This window comes from Pempheris klunzingeri, chromosome 7 (assembly GCF_042242105.1).
Source record: "Pempheris klunzingeri isolate RE-2024b chromosome 7, fPemKlu1.hap1, whole genome shotgun sequence".
Taxonomy (NCBI): Eukaryota; Metazoa; Chordata; class Actinopteri; order Acropomatiformes; family Pempheridae; genus Pempheris; species Pempheris klunzingeri.
In genome coordinates, this window is record NC_092018.1 from 18,748,022 (window position 1) to 18,764,161 (window position 16,140).

At 44.7% G+C, this 16,140-nt stretch overlaps 2 protein-coding genes across 3 annotated transcripts; both read left to right on the plus strand.

Annotated features, from left to right (window-relative positions):
* The first annotated feature begins 1,333 nt into the window (after positions 1-1,333).
* On the plus strand, positions 1,334-11,689 carry dnajb5 (DnaJ heat shock protein family (Hsp40) member B5). Its single transcript, XM_070834407.1, has 4 exons — positions 1,334-1,427; positions 2,198-2,475; positions 3,240-3,895; positions 9,542-11,689. Exons 2-4 carry the CDS (start codon positions 2,265-2,267, stop codon positions 9,773-9,775), a joined length of 1,101 nt encoding a protein of 366 aa, XP_070690508.1. The 5' UTR covers positions 1,334-1,427; positions 2,198-2,264; the 3' UTR covers positions 9,776-11,689.
* A 711-nt stretch (positions 11,690-12,400) lies between these two features.
* Positions 12,401-15,765, plus strand: akr1a1a (aldo-keto reductase family 1, member A1a (aldehyde reductase)). 2 transcript variants are annotated; one of them, XM_070833591.1, is made up of 9 exons: positions 12,401-12,458; positions 13,098-13,195; positions 13,274-13,393; positions 14,091-14,242; positions 14,353-14,548; positions 14,634-14,683; positions 14,782-14,931; positions 15,006-15,165; positions 15,459-15,764. In XM_070833591.1, the coding sequence occupies exons 2-9, from the start codon at positions 13,115-13,117 to the stop codon at positions 15,522-15,524; spliced, it is 975 nt and encodes a 324-aa protein (XP_070689692.1). In that variant the 5' UTR covers positions 12,401-12,458; positions 13,098-13,114; the 3' UTR covers positions 15,525-15,764. The 2 variants fall into 2 exon arrangements, with proteins under 2 accessions (XP_070689692.1, XP_070689693.1); XM_070833592.1 differs by lacking the exon at positions 12,401-12,458 and having other exon boundaries at positions 13,115-13,195; positions 15,459-15,765.
* The last annotated feature ends 375 nt before the right edge of the window (positions 15,766-16,140 follow it).

A 16,140-nucleotide genomic window follows, 5' to 3' on the forward strand; every position in this document is an offset into this window, starting at 1 on the left:
ACTAAACTCCAGAGACAAGCAAGTATAATCCAGTTATTGGTCAAGCTTCAGAGATAGCTGGGTTATTTTGAGGTGCTTACTTACATTTAACATTTAACTTAGATGAAAGGTTTGTGCTGGGGTGCATTGTTAGGCGCTGTGAGCAGTAGTGGGTCTAACGGTGTCTTTGAGTTTAATTTTTGTGTCACTGAAGGAGTTTAAATTGAGGATAAGGCCAAAGTATTGAGGTCAAGACATGAAACTAAGGTCAGGGTTAAGGGCAGGCTGGGTTATTTGGGGAGGACTGTGTAAGTTTAGGGTGAAGGAGAGGGTTAATTTTAGGGATCAGGGTTGGCAGAGGAGGATGTGACTGAATAAATCTTCAGTCTTTGCAAAGATAGAAGATCAAAATGCGTGTGTGTGTGTGTGTGTGTGTGTGTGTGTGTGTGTATATGGAGTCATCACATGACTCAGCGGTGTTTATACCAACTCAATCCAGGCACGACTTCAGGCTCACACACACACACACACACACACACACAGTTTTTACCAGGTGATTGCCTCTCTGTCACTTTCTCTCTCTCTCTCTCCTAATATGACTCTGTTTGCCCGCTCAGCCTCATGCCTGCCCAGTCCGGTGAATCTTGCAAGGGGGGAAGAAGTAAAGCAATGTGTCTAATTCAAATTCTCCAGTCACACTTCATCCTGAATCCAACTCAGTCTGAGAGTGTGTTTTCGGACGGACCTTGAACAAAGAGCCCTGCTGGCTGCTGGTTGAGGGCTGGCTTTACTCTCCAGACTGCAAACTGAGTGTTTTTTTTTTTTTTTTAGACACGAACAGGCGCAGGATCGGACACAAGACAGCAGACTCGGTAAGGAAATCTGTTTATATAATGTATTGTTTATGCCTAAATTGGTGCAGATTTCCTACCAGGGAGGATCATGATCGAGGGATGAGGGAGTAGACCTCAGTTTACTCACCATTATTAGGGAACAGAGTCGTCTGTTACCTCAGCACAGCCTGGTAATAGATGAGTTAGTTGAGTGTGATTATTTTATTATAATAATAATAATAATAATAATAATAATAATACTGAATATTCATGCTGACAGAAGCATCAGATGGTGAACTTTTTGCGTTTAGCTGTCTCTCCAAACCCCCTTTGTCGGTGCTGTCAAAATAACAGCTGACGGGTGTCTGAGGGTTTGTGGCCGGCTGTGCGGGCAGTTGTCTGAGGTTTTCCAGTGAAACGTCAGATGCACCTCAGTGTTTGGTCACCGGTTATTTCCGAGCCTGTGATCCTCCCGGCGTCCTGACGTCAATTTATAAGGACCCAGCAGTGCCGGGGCGGCAGGCAGGCAGATAACAGGGGCTGAAGGGAGGAGAGACCGACACGAGCTCCGGACCATGTTCATCTGATTTTCCTCATAAATTGCTGAGCATTCCGGTAGGCTCTTTCTTTATTTCATCTCGGTTCCTTTCCCTTGTCTTCGTTTTAATTTGCGTTGAATCCGATCTCGTGCGTGGAGCTGGCTTCCTGTTACTAATATTTCATTTTCTTTGTATGGGCAAATATGGAAAATATCTCGGGTGCATTGTAGCCCAATTGTTGGTCTAAATTACGGTTTGAATTATTGGTTTAAATGAGGATTTTAGGCTGTATACTGCGAACCATCTCTGTGTTTTCTAGCAGCGTATCAGAAGCACATCTTAATGTTGTAGATAAAATGCTTTTTCGTCCTGTTCAGAGGCACCGCAGTGTCTCAGTGAGGGGGTTTCTGCTGTCTGACAGGTTGTGTGTCTGCCCAGCTGATGTGGGGGCAGATCACCAGCAGCATCAGCCAATAGTCGGGTCAATTCTAACTATATGGCACTAAATAACGACATTTCAAAATAAGTGCAGTTGAAGGAGATGTTTCCAGGTGTTGTCTGTGCCTGCGGGGCTGAGCTCATAGGGAGAAACCCTGTGATGGAGCGGATGAGGGGGATTCCTCTGACTCTACCTCAGCACAGCAGCCACATCCCCATAGCAACAGTTAGTAAAACCAGTACTCCCTGTTCCCATTTCTCACCATCACTAAAGAGACTTCAGCCCTGAAGGAGAGCACTTGAGTGCACTCTGCCCCTCAGCCAGGACATATATAGTCTGTTGCTGCGGTCAGCATCCGCCTGGGAGGAGTATTGTAACACCCTAACAGTAGATCTGTATCTCAACAGTGACTGACCACGACCTGAGCTGAAGAGGGGGGGTCCCGGTCCAGAGAGTGTATGCGTGTGTGCCGCTATGGGGAAGGACTACTACAAGACCCTGGGCATCCCCAAGGGCTCCAACGAGGAGGAGATCAAGAAGGCCTACCGGCGAATGGCGCTGCGCTTCCACCCTGACAAGAACAAGGATGCCAACGCTGAGGAGAAGTTCAAGGAGATCGCAGAGGCCTATGAGGTGCTCAGCGACCCCAAGAAGAGGGTCGTCTACGATCAGCTAGGAGAGGAAGGTGAGGAGTGGGGGAAGTGGTGTCATGTCTGGGTTTGATCCCATCTGTCTGTTTGTGTCTGTGTAAGATCATTCTGTGGAAGTGGTCAGAGAGAGCAGGCAGAGCAGCTCTGTCAGTGAGGCCTTATTAAACGGGCGTTATGATGTATTAAGTTGTTATTGAAATAACTCAGGAAAGGACTCGGCATGTAATATCACAGTGGAGGACCTGGGTGGGCTTCAGCCACTGAAGTAATAATAGTGTGTGTCTCCTCCATGTTTTCACGTTTGTGTTTATGTGTGTGTGAGACTGTCTATTGTTATCTTTAGTGTCAACAACACTTACCAGCTGTAATACCTTGTGGTCTACCTCAGCTGCTAGTGTAGTGTGTGTAGAATTGTGTGTGTGCGTGCTGACAGACAGATGGCTTAAGATCATTACGTGGTTGAGATATGAATAGCAGCGACTGCTGCAGTTTGCATTTGTGGGTGTTTCGTGCGTGTGTCTCTGTTGAAAAGGTGTGTGTATTTGTGTGAGTGTGTTGGTTGGAGTGACCTGGTATTTCATGAGTTGCTCCACCACCAGCGCTGTTGGAAGATCGGTGATGCTGTGGGATTTTTCCCGCCCACGTGGGCTCCACTCTTCTCTCTGCTGTTACCCACACGCAATCTTTTTTGAACGGGGTCTTGTTTCTGGTGTGCGAGTTCACGTTATGTGTGTTTTTCAGCTGGTGGGTGACTGGGTGTACATTTGCCTCACATTCTTCCCTCTCCTTTCTCTCTCAGGCTTGAAGACGGGAGGCAGCAGCTCTTCAGGTGCTCCCGGCAGCTCAGCGCACCACTACACCTTCCACGGAGACCCCCATGCCACCTTTGCCTCCTTCTTTGGCGGCTCCAACCCCTTCGACATGTTTTTTGGTTCCAACCGCAGCCACAGCCGCTCCAACGGTTTCTCCTTCCACAATGACCATGACACGGAGCAGGACATGGACATGGATGAAGATGACCCCTTCGCGCATTTTGGGAGACAGTTTGGCTTTCCAGGAGGGATGAACAATGGCTTCCCGGGGGAAGGCCGCAGGAGGAGGGGGGTGCCATCAGAGCGCCTGGGGACTGGGCGAAAGCACCAGGACCCTCCGGTGGTCCATGAGCTGAAGGTCTCGCTGGAGGAGATCTTCCACGGCTGCACCAAGCGCATGAAGATCACCCGTCGCAGGCTGAACCCAGATGGGCGGAGCATGAGGACAGAGGACAAGATCCTCAACATTATCATCAAGAAGGGCTGGAAAGAAGGAACCAAGATCACTTTCCCAAGGGAGGGGGACGAGACCCCTGAGAACATTCCTGCCGACATAGCTTTTGTGCTCAAAGACAAAGGGCACATCCACTTCAAGAGAGACGGTTCCAATATAATTTTCAACTGCAAGATCAGTCTAAAAGAGGTGCGTCTGTCCCTTTTCATCGAACCTCTCTCTCTTCTCTCTTGCTATCTTCTTTATTGAGTCCTCTCTCTTTGTCATGATCTGCATGTAGATGAGTAGACAATGCTGCTGAGGTTGGGAGTTTGATGCCCACAAACCAGGAAGAAATGTAATGCATTCACAAAGCCGCAAAGTTTTGGATGAACACCCAAACAGAAATGATGAAAATCCAAAACTTTTCCTTCAAATCGAATCAAAGCAATTTTATTTTCATTGCGCACAACACAGTTGATTCAACGTGCTATAAAGCTGGGCAAACAGCGGATGAGATGGAGAGGTGTGATTTATGGGTAGGATTTTGTCCTGGGTGGGTGGTCACATAAAACACACTGAGGAGTGAGTGTGTTGCTGTAAGGCAGGATCAGTGAACAGCAGCGTCTATGTCACTGTAGTGTTAGAGAAGGAGGAGGAATGTGGTGTCCTTGCGTGACCGGCACAGAGCCATCGTCCTCACTTGTTCGACACTGCTGTATGAATAAATATGCATAAACACACATGCAAGCAGGGACACACAAAGCCACACACGGGCATAAAGATGCATGCATGCGCACACAGTCTTGCATCTTCAAGCATATTTGCAGACACGCTCAGATAAAGATGGATTGTAGTGTGACACCAGTGACAATCCAGGCTGCTATTACTGTGACTGGCAGGATATTTAATTAGCCGCTCCTATGAGGGCAACGGGTCCAGCACAGCTCTGCTCCATCTGCAAATTACACAAGCCTTAATGTTTCTAATAGCGCTGCCACTCACTGGCCTGCACCCCACGTGGCTAGCTTAATGGCAGGTGTTCTCAAAGAGTTGGAGATGTCAGGGGAGTTGTTTGTGCTCCACTCAAGCCAATTTTGAACAGTTTTCCGCTAAAAGCAGCAATGAGTCTAATAAATCTCCAAAAAGGTAATTCACTGTGAAACGAGGATGCCTGCACAGAGCACAACTACGAAGGCAGCGTGGTTAATGGGAGCACATTAGCGGTTGTTAAGTCGCATTAAGTAGGAGATGGTACTTGATCAAACCTGCACAATGATTAAGTTCGGACTGCAGAACTCCCACAGCTAAGTCCTCTGCTCTTAAAGCAGCCAGATAAGAGACTTAAGTCTGATGCAGCTAAAGACGGGGTGGGGGAGAGAAGGGGAGATGTGGTTAGAGGGGGTGGGGGGTATCCGGGGAATATTAAGGAAGTGGGTCAGATGATTCAGTATCCAAAGCAAATAAGAGCTCATATTCCACTGCTCCACTCTGCTCTGTTTCCCTGAAGTTGGGATGCTGCAGTGAGAACAAAGCACCAGCTACATGCTGTACGCCAAACAACCTGCCACATATAATATGGCAAATGTTATGCAATGCACCACTAGATAACATAACCTAGCAAACAAGAGTACAAAAACGAAGAGTAAGGCTAAGACTTATGTAAGGAAGTGTCTTAAGCAGATTTGGTTATGTTGTCATATTTCGACAGCTGTATGATTCCTCCGCTATTTGGTTGCTCTTTTTTTTTTTTTTTTTTTTTACTGCCTGAAGCATGCTCTGATGAGCAGCTGCATTCAGTGCCGCCAAGCTCATTTGTCCATACTATAAACTCCTGGGAGACACTGCTAGAAGCAACTTCCAGCCCTGCACAGTCTTAGCTGTGACAGCAGTCAGAAACAGTTAGAGAGGTTAGGAAAAATTTGACACATTGATTTCCCCGAAATCAACTCATATCTGGACCCATGGGCTGCTCTTTCTGGCATTAATGATGCCTCTGCAGTGTACTGGTATCATCTGTGGCATTGCATTCTAGCTCCTGTCACCATAGCACTCAGATCAGCAGCAAAACCCACGTCCAAACACATGTAGGTGCTAACTGTAACTGTTGGGCTCTAAAGGCAAAGTGGACAGCTCTTTACAGCTCAACTGCTGATATCATTTAGAAAGGCAAATACACTGTTTATCCAACATTACAGAAGATGTTAAGGCAGTGTGTGCATCTACTGTGGTTCAGTCATGTCAGTTCAATTAAATGCAGCAATAACAGCCAGGATTCAGGACAAGCATGTATTAAGTGCATGGACTGAGTTGACCGCCCACAGACTTATGAGGACACTTTGGATGGTGAGGACGTTCAGAGCATTCTCACAAAGCACAATCGAAGCGTCTGCGTTTGTGTCTCTAGAGCTATGTTGTCTGAGCTGAGGCTTATGCAATCACCGAGTCCTCAGATCAGCGAGCGGTGTGTGTCAAGGGTCATGGCAACCTGTCTCTGTGTGTAAGTCTTGTATTAGTGAATGGAACTGTTCATAACAAGAGGATGAGCACTAGTCTCCATCACCAGGATAAATCACCTCCTAATGTATGTAGTGGCTGATGTCATGGCTGGAAAACTCTGCCCGTGGTCCAAAGCAGCTGCTCTGCCTGACTGAACCTCTCGCCACATGTCCATCCCTGTTTGTTAAAAAAAAACCAACCAGACGAGACAAGAAAATCACCCAGCAGTCTTAATACAACATTGGCCTTGTAATGACATGGACCGGGTGTTAGAAGTTATACATGTGCCAATGTGGGCCAAGTCACTATTGCATCATGAGGAGCTGATTGCCTCACGATGATTGGTGTTAAGAGATGGTATGTTTTTGAAAAAACTGGGAGGAAAAGTTGAGCCACTAACACTTTGACATCAATAACGTTACCTTGAGTAGATAGCCTAATACTGTAACCCGAGCACTGACATGTAACCCAGTCCATTACAATACGTTTATCTAAAACATTGCTAAAGATAGATTCTCAGCATGAATTACAATTCAATTCAATTCAATTCAATTCAATTCACCTTTATTGATCCCCCAAGGGGGGAAATTCCATTTTTACAGTGGTGGGGAAAGTGGGGGGAGAAAACAAGAGGAGAGAGAGGGGAGGAGAAAAAAACATGCGACACCAGACTGTACTCATGTGGAGTGCAGTGTGGGACCGGTAAAAAAACCTCAGCACATATTTTTGCACATCACATGACAATAACAACATGGCAACAGGGGATGGGAAAAGGGGAGTAGAGAATTCCAGCACCGCAGGAGGCAGGTCGCTGGCTACAGCCCCGTGCAGGCGAGCCCTTGGACCACGCCCCTCGTACTGGAGGGGTGGAAGCTGGCGAAGGCGTTGGATATAGGGCAGGAGTAAGTCCTGATGTGTTTGCCCATCAGTTCCCAAAACCCGCCTCAGTTCATTCGCGGTCGTCGGCGATAACATGGCGGTTGCCATGGAGACGTCCCTGGTCCGGTTCCAGATAAGCCAACAAACACCAGGTGGATGGGGGAGGGATGCGGAAGAGCGTCCCAGCTGCAGTGCACTCAGACGGGAGATTGTTCAGACAGTGACCTTGGCCAAGGCCACTGCTTAGGGAGGCCAATTCAGATTAGGTGATTTGGGTTAGAGCGAGACAGCCATATTCAATAGACTTGGCTTACTCTATAATCTATATTTTACTTCGTAAAAAGAGATTTAAATTTTTTATTGAACTCTTTTGAAGGCTCTAATAGTCCCCACGGAATTGTTTTATCAGATCACGGTCGGCTAACGTTTGCTTTGTGCCTTTCTTACTCTTATACATGCCATTATCCAACTTGAACCTCTTTGCTGGCAATAATTACACACCTGCATTTAAAAATTAACAGTCTGTTTTTTAATTCATAATGATTTCACTGCTGATTTTTAGCCATGCTAGCAGCATGCCACTAGGGATGGCAATGTCGGTTGGTTGGGTGGTTGGTTACTTGGTTGATTGGTCCACAACTTTGATCTAGACCGAAATATCTAATGATAGGTTGCTGTGAAATTTTGCACAAATATCCACGTTGCAAAGATGTTGAATTCTAACAACTTTGGTGATCCCCTGACCTTTCATCCACCACCAGCAGGTGAAAGTTTTCATTTATTTCATCTAGAGAAAATAGTAGATATTCGTGGTTCCCAGGCACATTAGTGACTTATGTGATACTCCAGCTTTTCCATTTCCATGATGAGTTTCACATTTGCCATTTTTACATAAATATCTAAATAACTATTTTGATTGCCAAGAATTAACTCACTCTCACGTTCCCCTAAAGATGAATCGCAGTAACTTTGCTGATCCCCTGACTTTTCATCTACGTCATCATCAGGCCAAAATCATAATTTTTCCTTTAAAACTAAAGACGTCATCAGCACCAGCTGTACCTTGTATGGTAACACCTTAACATGCTGAACTATGACGGTTGGCTGTAGATTTATACCTGTTAAACATTAGCATGTTAGCATTGTTATTGTAAAGCATGTTGTTACTCCCAATTATTTAAAAGCTGTGTTGGATAAAGTCAAGGTAGGTACACTATATCGCTGTTGTCTTTTTGAAAATACATTTGGGGTCATTTTTGGACAGCAGAGAAGTAACAGAAAATTAGGATATTAAAAGGAAGGATCTCCCTACTGTGCATAGACAGGATTATCTTTCTTTCTTTGAGTTGACTATGTTTTTGACAAACTTCCTGTCATCACTTTATATCTGTACCATACATTTGTGGAAAAATTCAATAAAAATATCTTTGAGAAAAAAAAAAGGAAGGATCACATATCACAAAGCCAAACGAGAAACCAGGGTCGTCAAACGGCACAAATGGTCAGTATCCCAAACCCTTTGATGACAAAAACACCCCACTATATAGTAATTTTATATGTTTCCAGGTTATCGTTCTATTTGTCTAACTTTCTCGACCCTAAACCCTGTCAGTCCTAGTGAAATATAGGTCGGCCAGAATGTCTCTCCATCTTCCTTTCTCCGGATCTTTATGGAATTTATCCGCTGACCTTATTTAGTGTAGTAAATCATTTTGTAACAGTTGCTTAGGAATACGTTATGTAAGAAAAGTTTTTATTCATCACGAAGTTCATTCACAGAGTTGTGGATTTAGATAGTTTTTTTTTTTACTCAGCGCAAATCTGGCGAGTGATGCTCACTGGAAAGCCTGTGAAGTCGTGATAACCACAGGTCTCCATGTTTGGTTTAGCGCTCTCTACGCTCTGACTGGATTCATCAGGCCTTGTGATAAGGAGGTGAAGCTTAGTGTGTGGGTGTTTGTGTGTGTTCTCTCTCCTCGTCCTGCCAGCCCATCTGACAAGCCCTCCAACTATTTACGAGCTCAGCCGATTCCTGCCTCACTTCGTTAGCCGCGGCTATGAGACTGTTGCTAAAATTAGTCTCCTGTGCAATGTGTAGCCCCTCCAACACTGACACACACATACCCCTTCTACTTACACACACACACACACACACACACACAGACACAAAGACCGGAAAACTTTTCCACTGCCAAGTCATGTTTTCCTCTTCCAAATGCTGTTCTACAGACCCCACAGTGTTGTAGTCGATACTAAAACTATTTGCCAGTAATGCCTACTTTATGTCTGTTTCTTTCTCACACATATACACACACGCTGAATACACACAGAAAACATGTGTATGTTTAACTTGTTAGGATGACGTACTGAGGGAAGATTAACTAACGTTTGTAGTTCATGGAAATATTAACTCATAGATTTGGCATTTGATTCCTTCTAAAGATATTAACCATTTCAATCCCCTCTCTTCTCCTGCAGGCATTGTGTGGCTGCACAGTTAGCATTCCCACGCTGGAAAACCGTATTATCTCGCTCCCCTGTCACGACATCATCAAGCCAGGGACGGTGAAGCGACTCAGAGGGGAAGGCCTGCCTTTCCCCAAGAACCCGTCACAGCGCGGTGACCTCATCGTGGAGTTTTCTGTCCGTTTTCCAGACAGGATCCCGCCTCAGTCTAGAGAGATTATCAGACAACACCTCCCCCAGTCATAAGAAGACCCCCCCCCCCTTCCGCTACTACACACTCCAGACTAAATGACCCCAACCCAGAAAACAGAAAACAGAAAACCAACCCTTAGTACTCCTTCATCTCTCATATTTTGACCCTCAGTGTAGTTTCCCTTCCCATTTCCAGTCCCCATGTCCTGTGTGAATATGCACGCAGCATTAAGCAGACACTGTTGTTTATAGGGACTAGGCAGTGGGAGAATGATGGAAGAGTTCCAAGATGAATGGTAATATTGGGATGTAATTATTTGTGTTTGTTTTGTCACCTGAGCAATGGAGTGGTGCTGAGGAGGGGCTCAGCACAATTGTGGCTTTCACCGGATCGTCTTTTCTTAACTCTGTTTTTTACGGATTTATCAGTGGTTTTATATGCTGTCCAACTCTCTGATCCTCGTCTTTTTGTGATAGGATGAAGCGTAAGATATTTTTTTAAATAAACATTTTTTCCAGGATTTTGTTTTCCAAAGGAAGTTTAAAAATTTCATTTTTACCTTGAGTGTACCAGCAGCTTCAGTGTGTCAAGAGCAAACCCCAGTTTTAGTACAACTTCTCATGAAAGCTTTTCTCGTGCTCTCAGTCTGATAAAGCATTGTGCTTGAAGTCTGTAGGCCGTTTACTGTTAAGTAACGTCGGTCTCCCCTAAAATCAGCTGTGTTCTTACATGTGCAATGCCACAGCGCACTTAAAGTCCCGCATTACTCCAAATGATAATAACATATCTCTGCTGCATTGGAAAATCTGGGAATGACAATCACATACTGTAACAGCAGTGTAAGCTTAGATAACACAATCTGCACATAATATGGGTGCTTTCCCTTCTGAGCTGTGTGGCTGCTCTGAACTGAATAGCCTGGCTCGCTATCTGAGGGACATTTCGGTGCCTTAGCCCGGTGTCATAACACATACGTGAACACTCACACAGGTCACACTGTAATACACACAACCAGCCATGTTAAGTGCACACCAGATAATGGCCCTGTGCTGTGTTAGACGTTACCATTGGGAGCTGGTGAAAAACAGTAAGTGAGCAATGTAAAGTCATTTACCATATTGTACTGTATGTAAACAAGGACATTTTTAGGGAGATTTGATACAAAACTGATAAATTTTGCCAATGTATTCCTGTAAAGTGCCGTACAAGTTCAGGTTGGATTTCCCAGAGGAATGTAAGCACAAACTTAATCTGAAGTCCATATTGAATAGTCAAGATTTCTCTGAGAAACCCAGCTTTGCTGTGTATATTCTGCTTTCTCTTGTGCCATTTTAAGGCAATGTCTCGGTGCTACTGTGAGCAGTGCCAAAAACAGACCCCACCCCCGGTGTCTTCTTTTTGGTTTCATGGAGTCCTCAGTTAGTGTTTTGATAACTGCTTCTGTCCTCTTTAACATCTCTACATCAAATTTTACATCTGGTTTTTCAAGTAGAAATCCCTGTTTAGGACACAGGTTTTGTAATATTGCAGCAGCTGTTCTCTGTCTCCTCTGCAGGGGGCTCCGAATGCTCTCTGAAAGCTCTTCCTACTGTAGTTTACAGCAACGATAAGACGTATGTGTGAGTATGGTTTGTGCAGACAGCCCGAGTAGGTCATATATATATATCATGTGTACGGGAAAATGTTTGAATGCATCATGTTGATAAATGCACTTTTGTGTCATAAAAGATACTGACTGAAACTATGAGATGATGGGAGAGACTTGAATGACTCGTCTGTGTGTGTGTGTGTGTGTGTGTGTGTGTGTGTGTGTGTGTGAGCGTCCTGCCTCTCAGAGCCTCTGGGGACGCTGGACTGTGGCTGCACCCAGGATGCACATGTGCTGCTGCTGAATGACTGTCACTGCTTATGTGCATTTGGCAATATTTCTGATCTTTTAAAAATAACAAATAAACCAAATGTGTGAACGGCTTGCGTCATTTGAGTTTGTCTTCATGTTTGACATAAATGTATTGTGCACCTCAAAGTTTCACCATAGCAAGCATGTTTGTATGCACTATTGTCTGAGACCCAAAAAGGTCAAATTATCCGATATTACATCAGAGAAGTCCAAAAACTGAACACACATTTGAGAGGAGGGGATCCCTTGTTTGACAGCTAGTGGACCAAACAACCAAACTGTATAATCAGTGGTTAAAACCTCTGGGGGGTGGCGGGGATCATTAAACTTTTGATACTTGAAGTATATTTTGCTGATAGTGATTTCGTTCGTAATGGAATATTTTTACAACGTCGTACAGGCACTATTTAAATAACAACTAGTGCTTCTTGATTCAGAAATGAATGGCTGAGATGACAAGAAATGAAGACACACCCGCATGCATGATCAAAAATGTGGATATTGTCATAATCATGTATACAGAGACATAAGTAACAAGGTTTCTCATGTTCTATGCAAACATCATGTCCTGAAGACTGCTGATCAGACTCAAAACTGACTAATGTGCACGTAAATTATCTAGAAATCATTTTTCGAATCCTGCATAATCAAACATTTGTAATGTAGGTTTGACTGTGTGCTTTTGGTGAAGTGGAGTTTGGACATTTTCCATCAGTTTGAGTTACAGATAAACAAACGAAGGCAGACTTTGACCTCAGCCGGTTAAAAAAAGAATCCAGATGTACAGCTGCCCTCCGCTGATCACCGGTTCATCTACAGTATCAGAGTGATCCCAGGTAGGAACGAAATCCTTGACTGGAAAATAAAGAGATATTAAATCACTTTATGTTGAAGCTCTGTGCCATTTTCAGACTGTGTCGGAGGATTAGTCAATTACACACTGTGCTGCTGGGTCAGGAGGCAGTCAGGGCAGGTGATCTGTGTTAAGAGACTGATCATGTGAAACTGCAGTGGCTGCATGTGTGTGTGTGTGTGTGTGTGCATCACATGGTAACGATATAGGAGACAATTAGTAAACCATGGGAAGACTCTGAGATGTGCTGCAGTTACACCACACTGTGACTAATGCCATATAGCTGTATCAGCTATTTCTGGCAATAAGGCTGGGTTCACAGAGGGTTTATATTTCCACTGAAACACACTTTTCAGCTCAGAGGGCGAAAAAACAAGAAAGAAAAAGGAGGTCGCCAAATGGTTTCTTTCATCTGCATGATTAATGACCGCTGCTCTTGCACATGTAGAATACATGTACACACACGTGACGCCTGCTGCAGCGCAGGAGTTAATGAATTCAGATGAGTTTGTGAATCAGTAACAAAGTATTAGGACTTAGTCATGATGACTGGGTCCATTTCCATAGACGTCTGCATGTGAAGACCTCACACACTTCTTTGTTGCCGTCTTTCCTCCGTCAGGGCCTCAGAGGTGAAACATGAGCGCCTTTGTGACTCTCTCGACAGGGCAGAGGATGCCCGTGGTCGGACTCGGTACATGGAAGAGCCCTCCAGGACAGGTAGGACTAGAAACCCTGACACGGGCTTTGTTAAAAAGAGAAAAATAATGTTTGTGCCTGTGTCCCATGTGTTCTCAGGTGAAGCAGGCCGTGCTGGCAGCTTTGGACTGTGGCTACAGACACATTGACTGTGCTGCTGCATACAGCAACGAACAGGAGGTGGGAGAAGCTCTGGCTATCAGGGTCGGTCCTGGGAAGGTGAGAAAAGCTGGCTAGGCTTGAATTAGACATTTTGATGAGCTTTGACAAACTCAGCTCAAGATCCAGTTGCCTATCACACAGTTTTCCTCAGTAGATGGAGTTTGCTCAGATGTCATGAGCTTCAAACTCTCCTTTATTCCGAGCATTTAGGACATCTACAGGTAAGTGTTTCATTGCTAAAAGCTCTAGAACAAGTGACTCAGTTGCCCTTGAGTGAAGATCTTTTGTTTTAGCGTTAACTTAATGTTGATAAAGTAGGTGGCTGTGACGTGTCAGTTACATGACACTGATTCAATGCTCACAGTAGAGTCAGAGGCGACCCTACGGGCTCAGAGGTTAAGCTGCTCACCATGAACAACTGCAGTTTGAGTCCAGCTAAGAACCTTTTGTTGCATCTCTACGTAGGCTGGCGCTATAAAATACAGGCATTTTAAAAAATGGTCTGAGTCACCGTTGATGCAGATGTTCTCTAAGATGTGGTTTGTGCTTTGGAGACTGGAGCAAGGTTAATGCTGGGTTTAGGATTTGGGGTCAAGATTGAAAATGGTGTTTAATTTTTATAAACCCCTGATAATTGAATGAACATCAGTGTTGCTGAGACATTTTCATGAGCATGTACCTCAGAAATAACTATCAGTTATTTCCCTGAACTGAACAGCAAATGCTTGCATACCCATTATCCCTTTCCCACCAGGCTCTGCGCCGCGAGGATGTGTTTGTAACATCCAAACTATGGAACACCAAACACGACCCGGAGGATGTTGAGGAGGCCTGTAGGACCAGTCTGGCTCACCTGGGTCTGTCCTACTTGGACCTGTACCTTATGCACTGGCCCATGGCATTTCAGTGAGTGGCAGCATGTTAACACAATGATGATAATTCTGAATTTGTCTCCCGATGTCTGTCACAGTGTGGATCAATGGGAATCACAGCCTTTGTGTATGTGGATGTTTCAGGCGGGGGAAAGAGCTGATGCCTCGGCAGGAAGATGGAAGCATTTGTTACTCTGACACACACTACAGAGATACTTGGGCAGCCATGGAGAGCCTGGTGGACAAAGGCCTGGTGAAAGCTATAGGACTGTCCAACTTCAACGCCAGACAGACCGATGACATCATCAGCATGGCCAGACACCTGCCCGTGGTGAACCAGGTACAATGGAATTTTCTCATAGGCCTAAGTGAAGATATTATGTTTCAACAGAGGATGTCAAATTGTGCGTCTCATTTTACCAAAGGTGGAGTGTCATCCTTATTTGTCTCAAGCAGATCTCCTGTCTCACTGTCGGTCAGTCTCACACATTATGAAAACATTTTCTTTGAGGACAGTTCCATCACATATTGTTCCCATTGTGTCAGTAACAGTGCTTTATATCTCTGCCTCAGGTCAGTGGCGGTCTGTGTGACAGCCTACAGTCCTCTGGGCAGCGGGGACAGACCCTGGGCCTCTCCCCACGAACCAAGTCTGCTACAGGATCCTCGACTGGGAGCGATCGCCCAGAGATACCAGAAAACACCTGCCCAGGTCATACTCAGGTCAGTTGAGAAAGTCAGAACCAAAACCTGAACCTCTTTGGCAGCTGCTTAAATCTTTGCTGTCGTTTTGGCAGGTGGCATGTTCAGAGGGGAGTCGTGTGCATCCCTAAGAGTGTGACGCCCTCCCGGATTGAGCAGAACCTGCAGGTGTTTGATTTTTACCTGTCAGAAGACGACATGAAGCTGATTGAATCTTTCAACCGCAGCGAGCGATTCATCGTCCCAACAGTCGAGGTGAGTCACTGATCTGATGCCACCTCACTAAAAAGCCCACAGAGCAAGAGCCAACAGTCCAAATTTAACTTTAACTGCTGTAGACTCCCCGTGGCTGAAGCATCAGCCTGTTTTAGAGCTCTATGAACATGCTGACACGTGCAGAGGATACACTTTTAGAGAACTGGACTGGAGGAACTTGGGTAAATTGTCCTGACTCATGTAGTTTTCTATATTGTAAACAAACCTTCATATTCAATTATGTGACCTTAATCAACTGTAATTTTGTTTTTTTTCTCCCCCCCCACACACAGAGGGATGGCAAGAGAGCATGGAGAGATGCAGCACATCCTCATTTCCCCTTCCATGATTCTTACTGAGTCTACACACAAGGGATGTAATAGTGTTTTTAAAAGCCGATCGTCACAATACGCTGAAGAAACTGAATTTATGTGTGATAAATAACTAAATCTGTCAGGCAAGTTGCTTAATGTTAACATTTTTCCAGTAACTTCTTTACTGAGAATAAACAGACTTCTCCATTGCCTTCATGATTCTTTCATTGCCAGGGTGACACTATGTGGTCAGTAACAGGACTGCCTCTCAGCCAACCATCAGTAGCTTTGACCACATGGTGGCTGTGTGTTTCACTGAAGGTTAAACTTTCAGTCACTTCTGAACAACTCATTAAGAGCTTTTCAGTGTCAGCTCGAATTAAAGTCATTTAACTATTGTGAAAATTCAAGCTGAGGCATTAGCTCTCTCTCCCTCTTCATGTTCTTATCTTCTTCTATTGTATGAACATCAAATAAAGCAGGCATTGCCCCCCCACCCCAAAAACAAACAAAAAAAACATAAGTGTGACTATTACTATATACATATGCCTGCGTCACTGACATTTCAATAAACCTTCCCCCATAAATTGGAATTGTTAACAAACCTAAAATGCACAGGATATGAACTACATTAAGAGCATGGCTAACCTTTAACAGACAG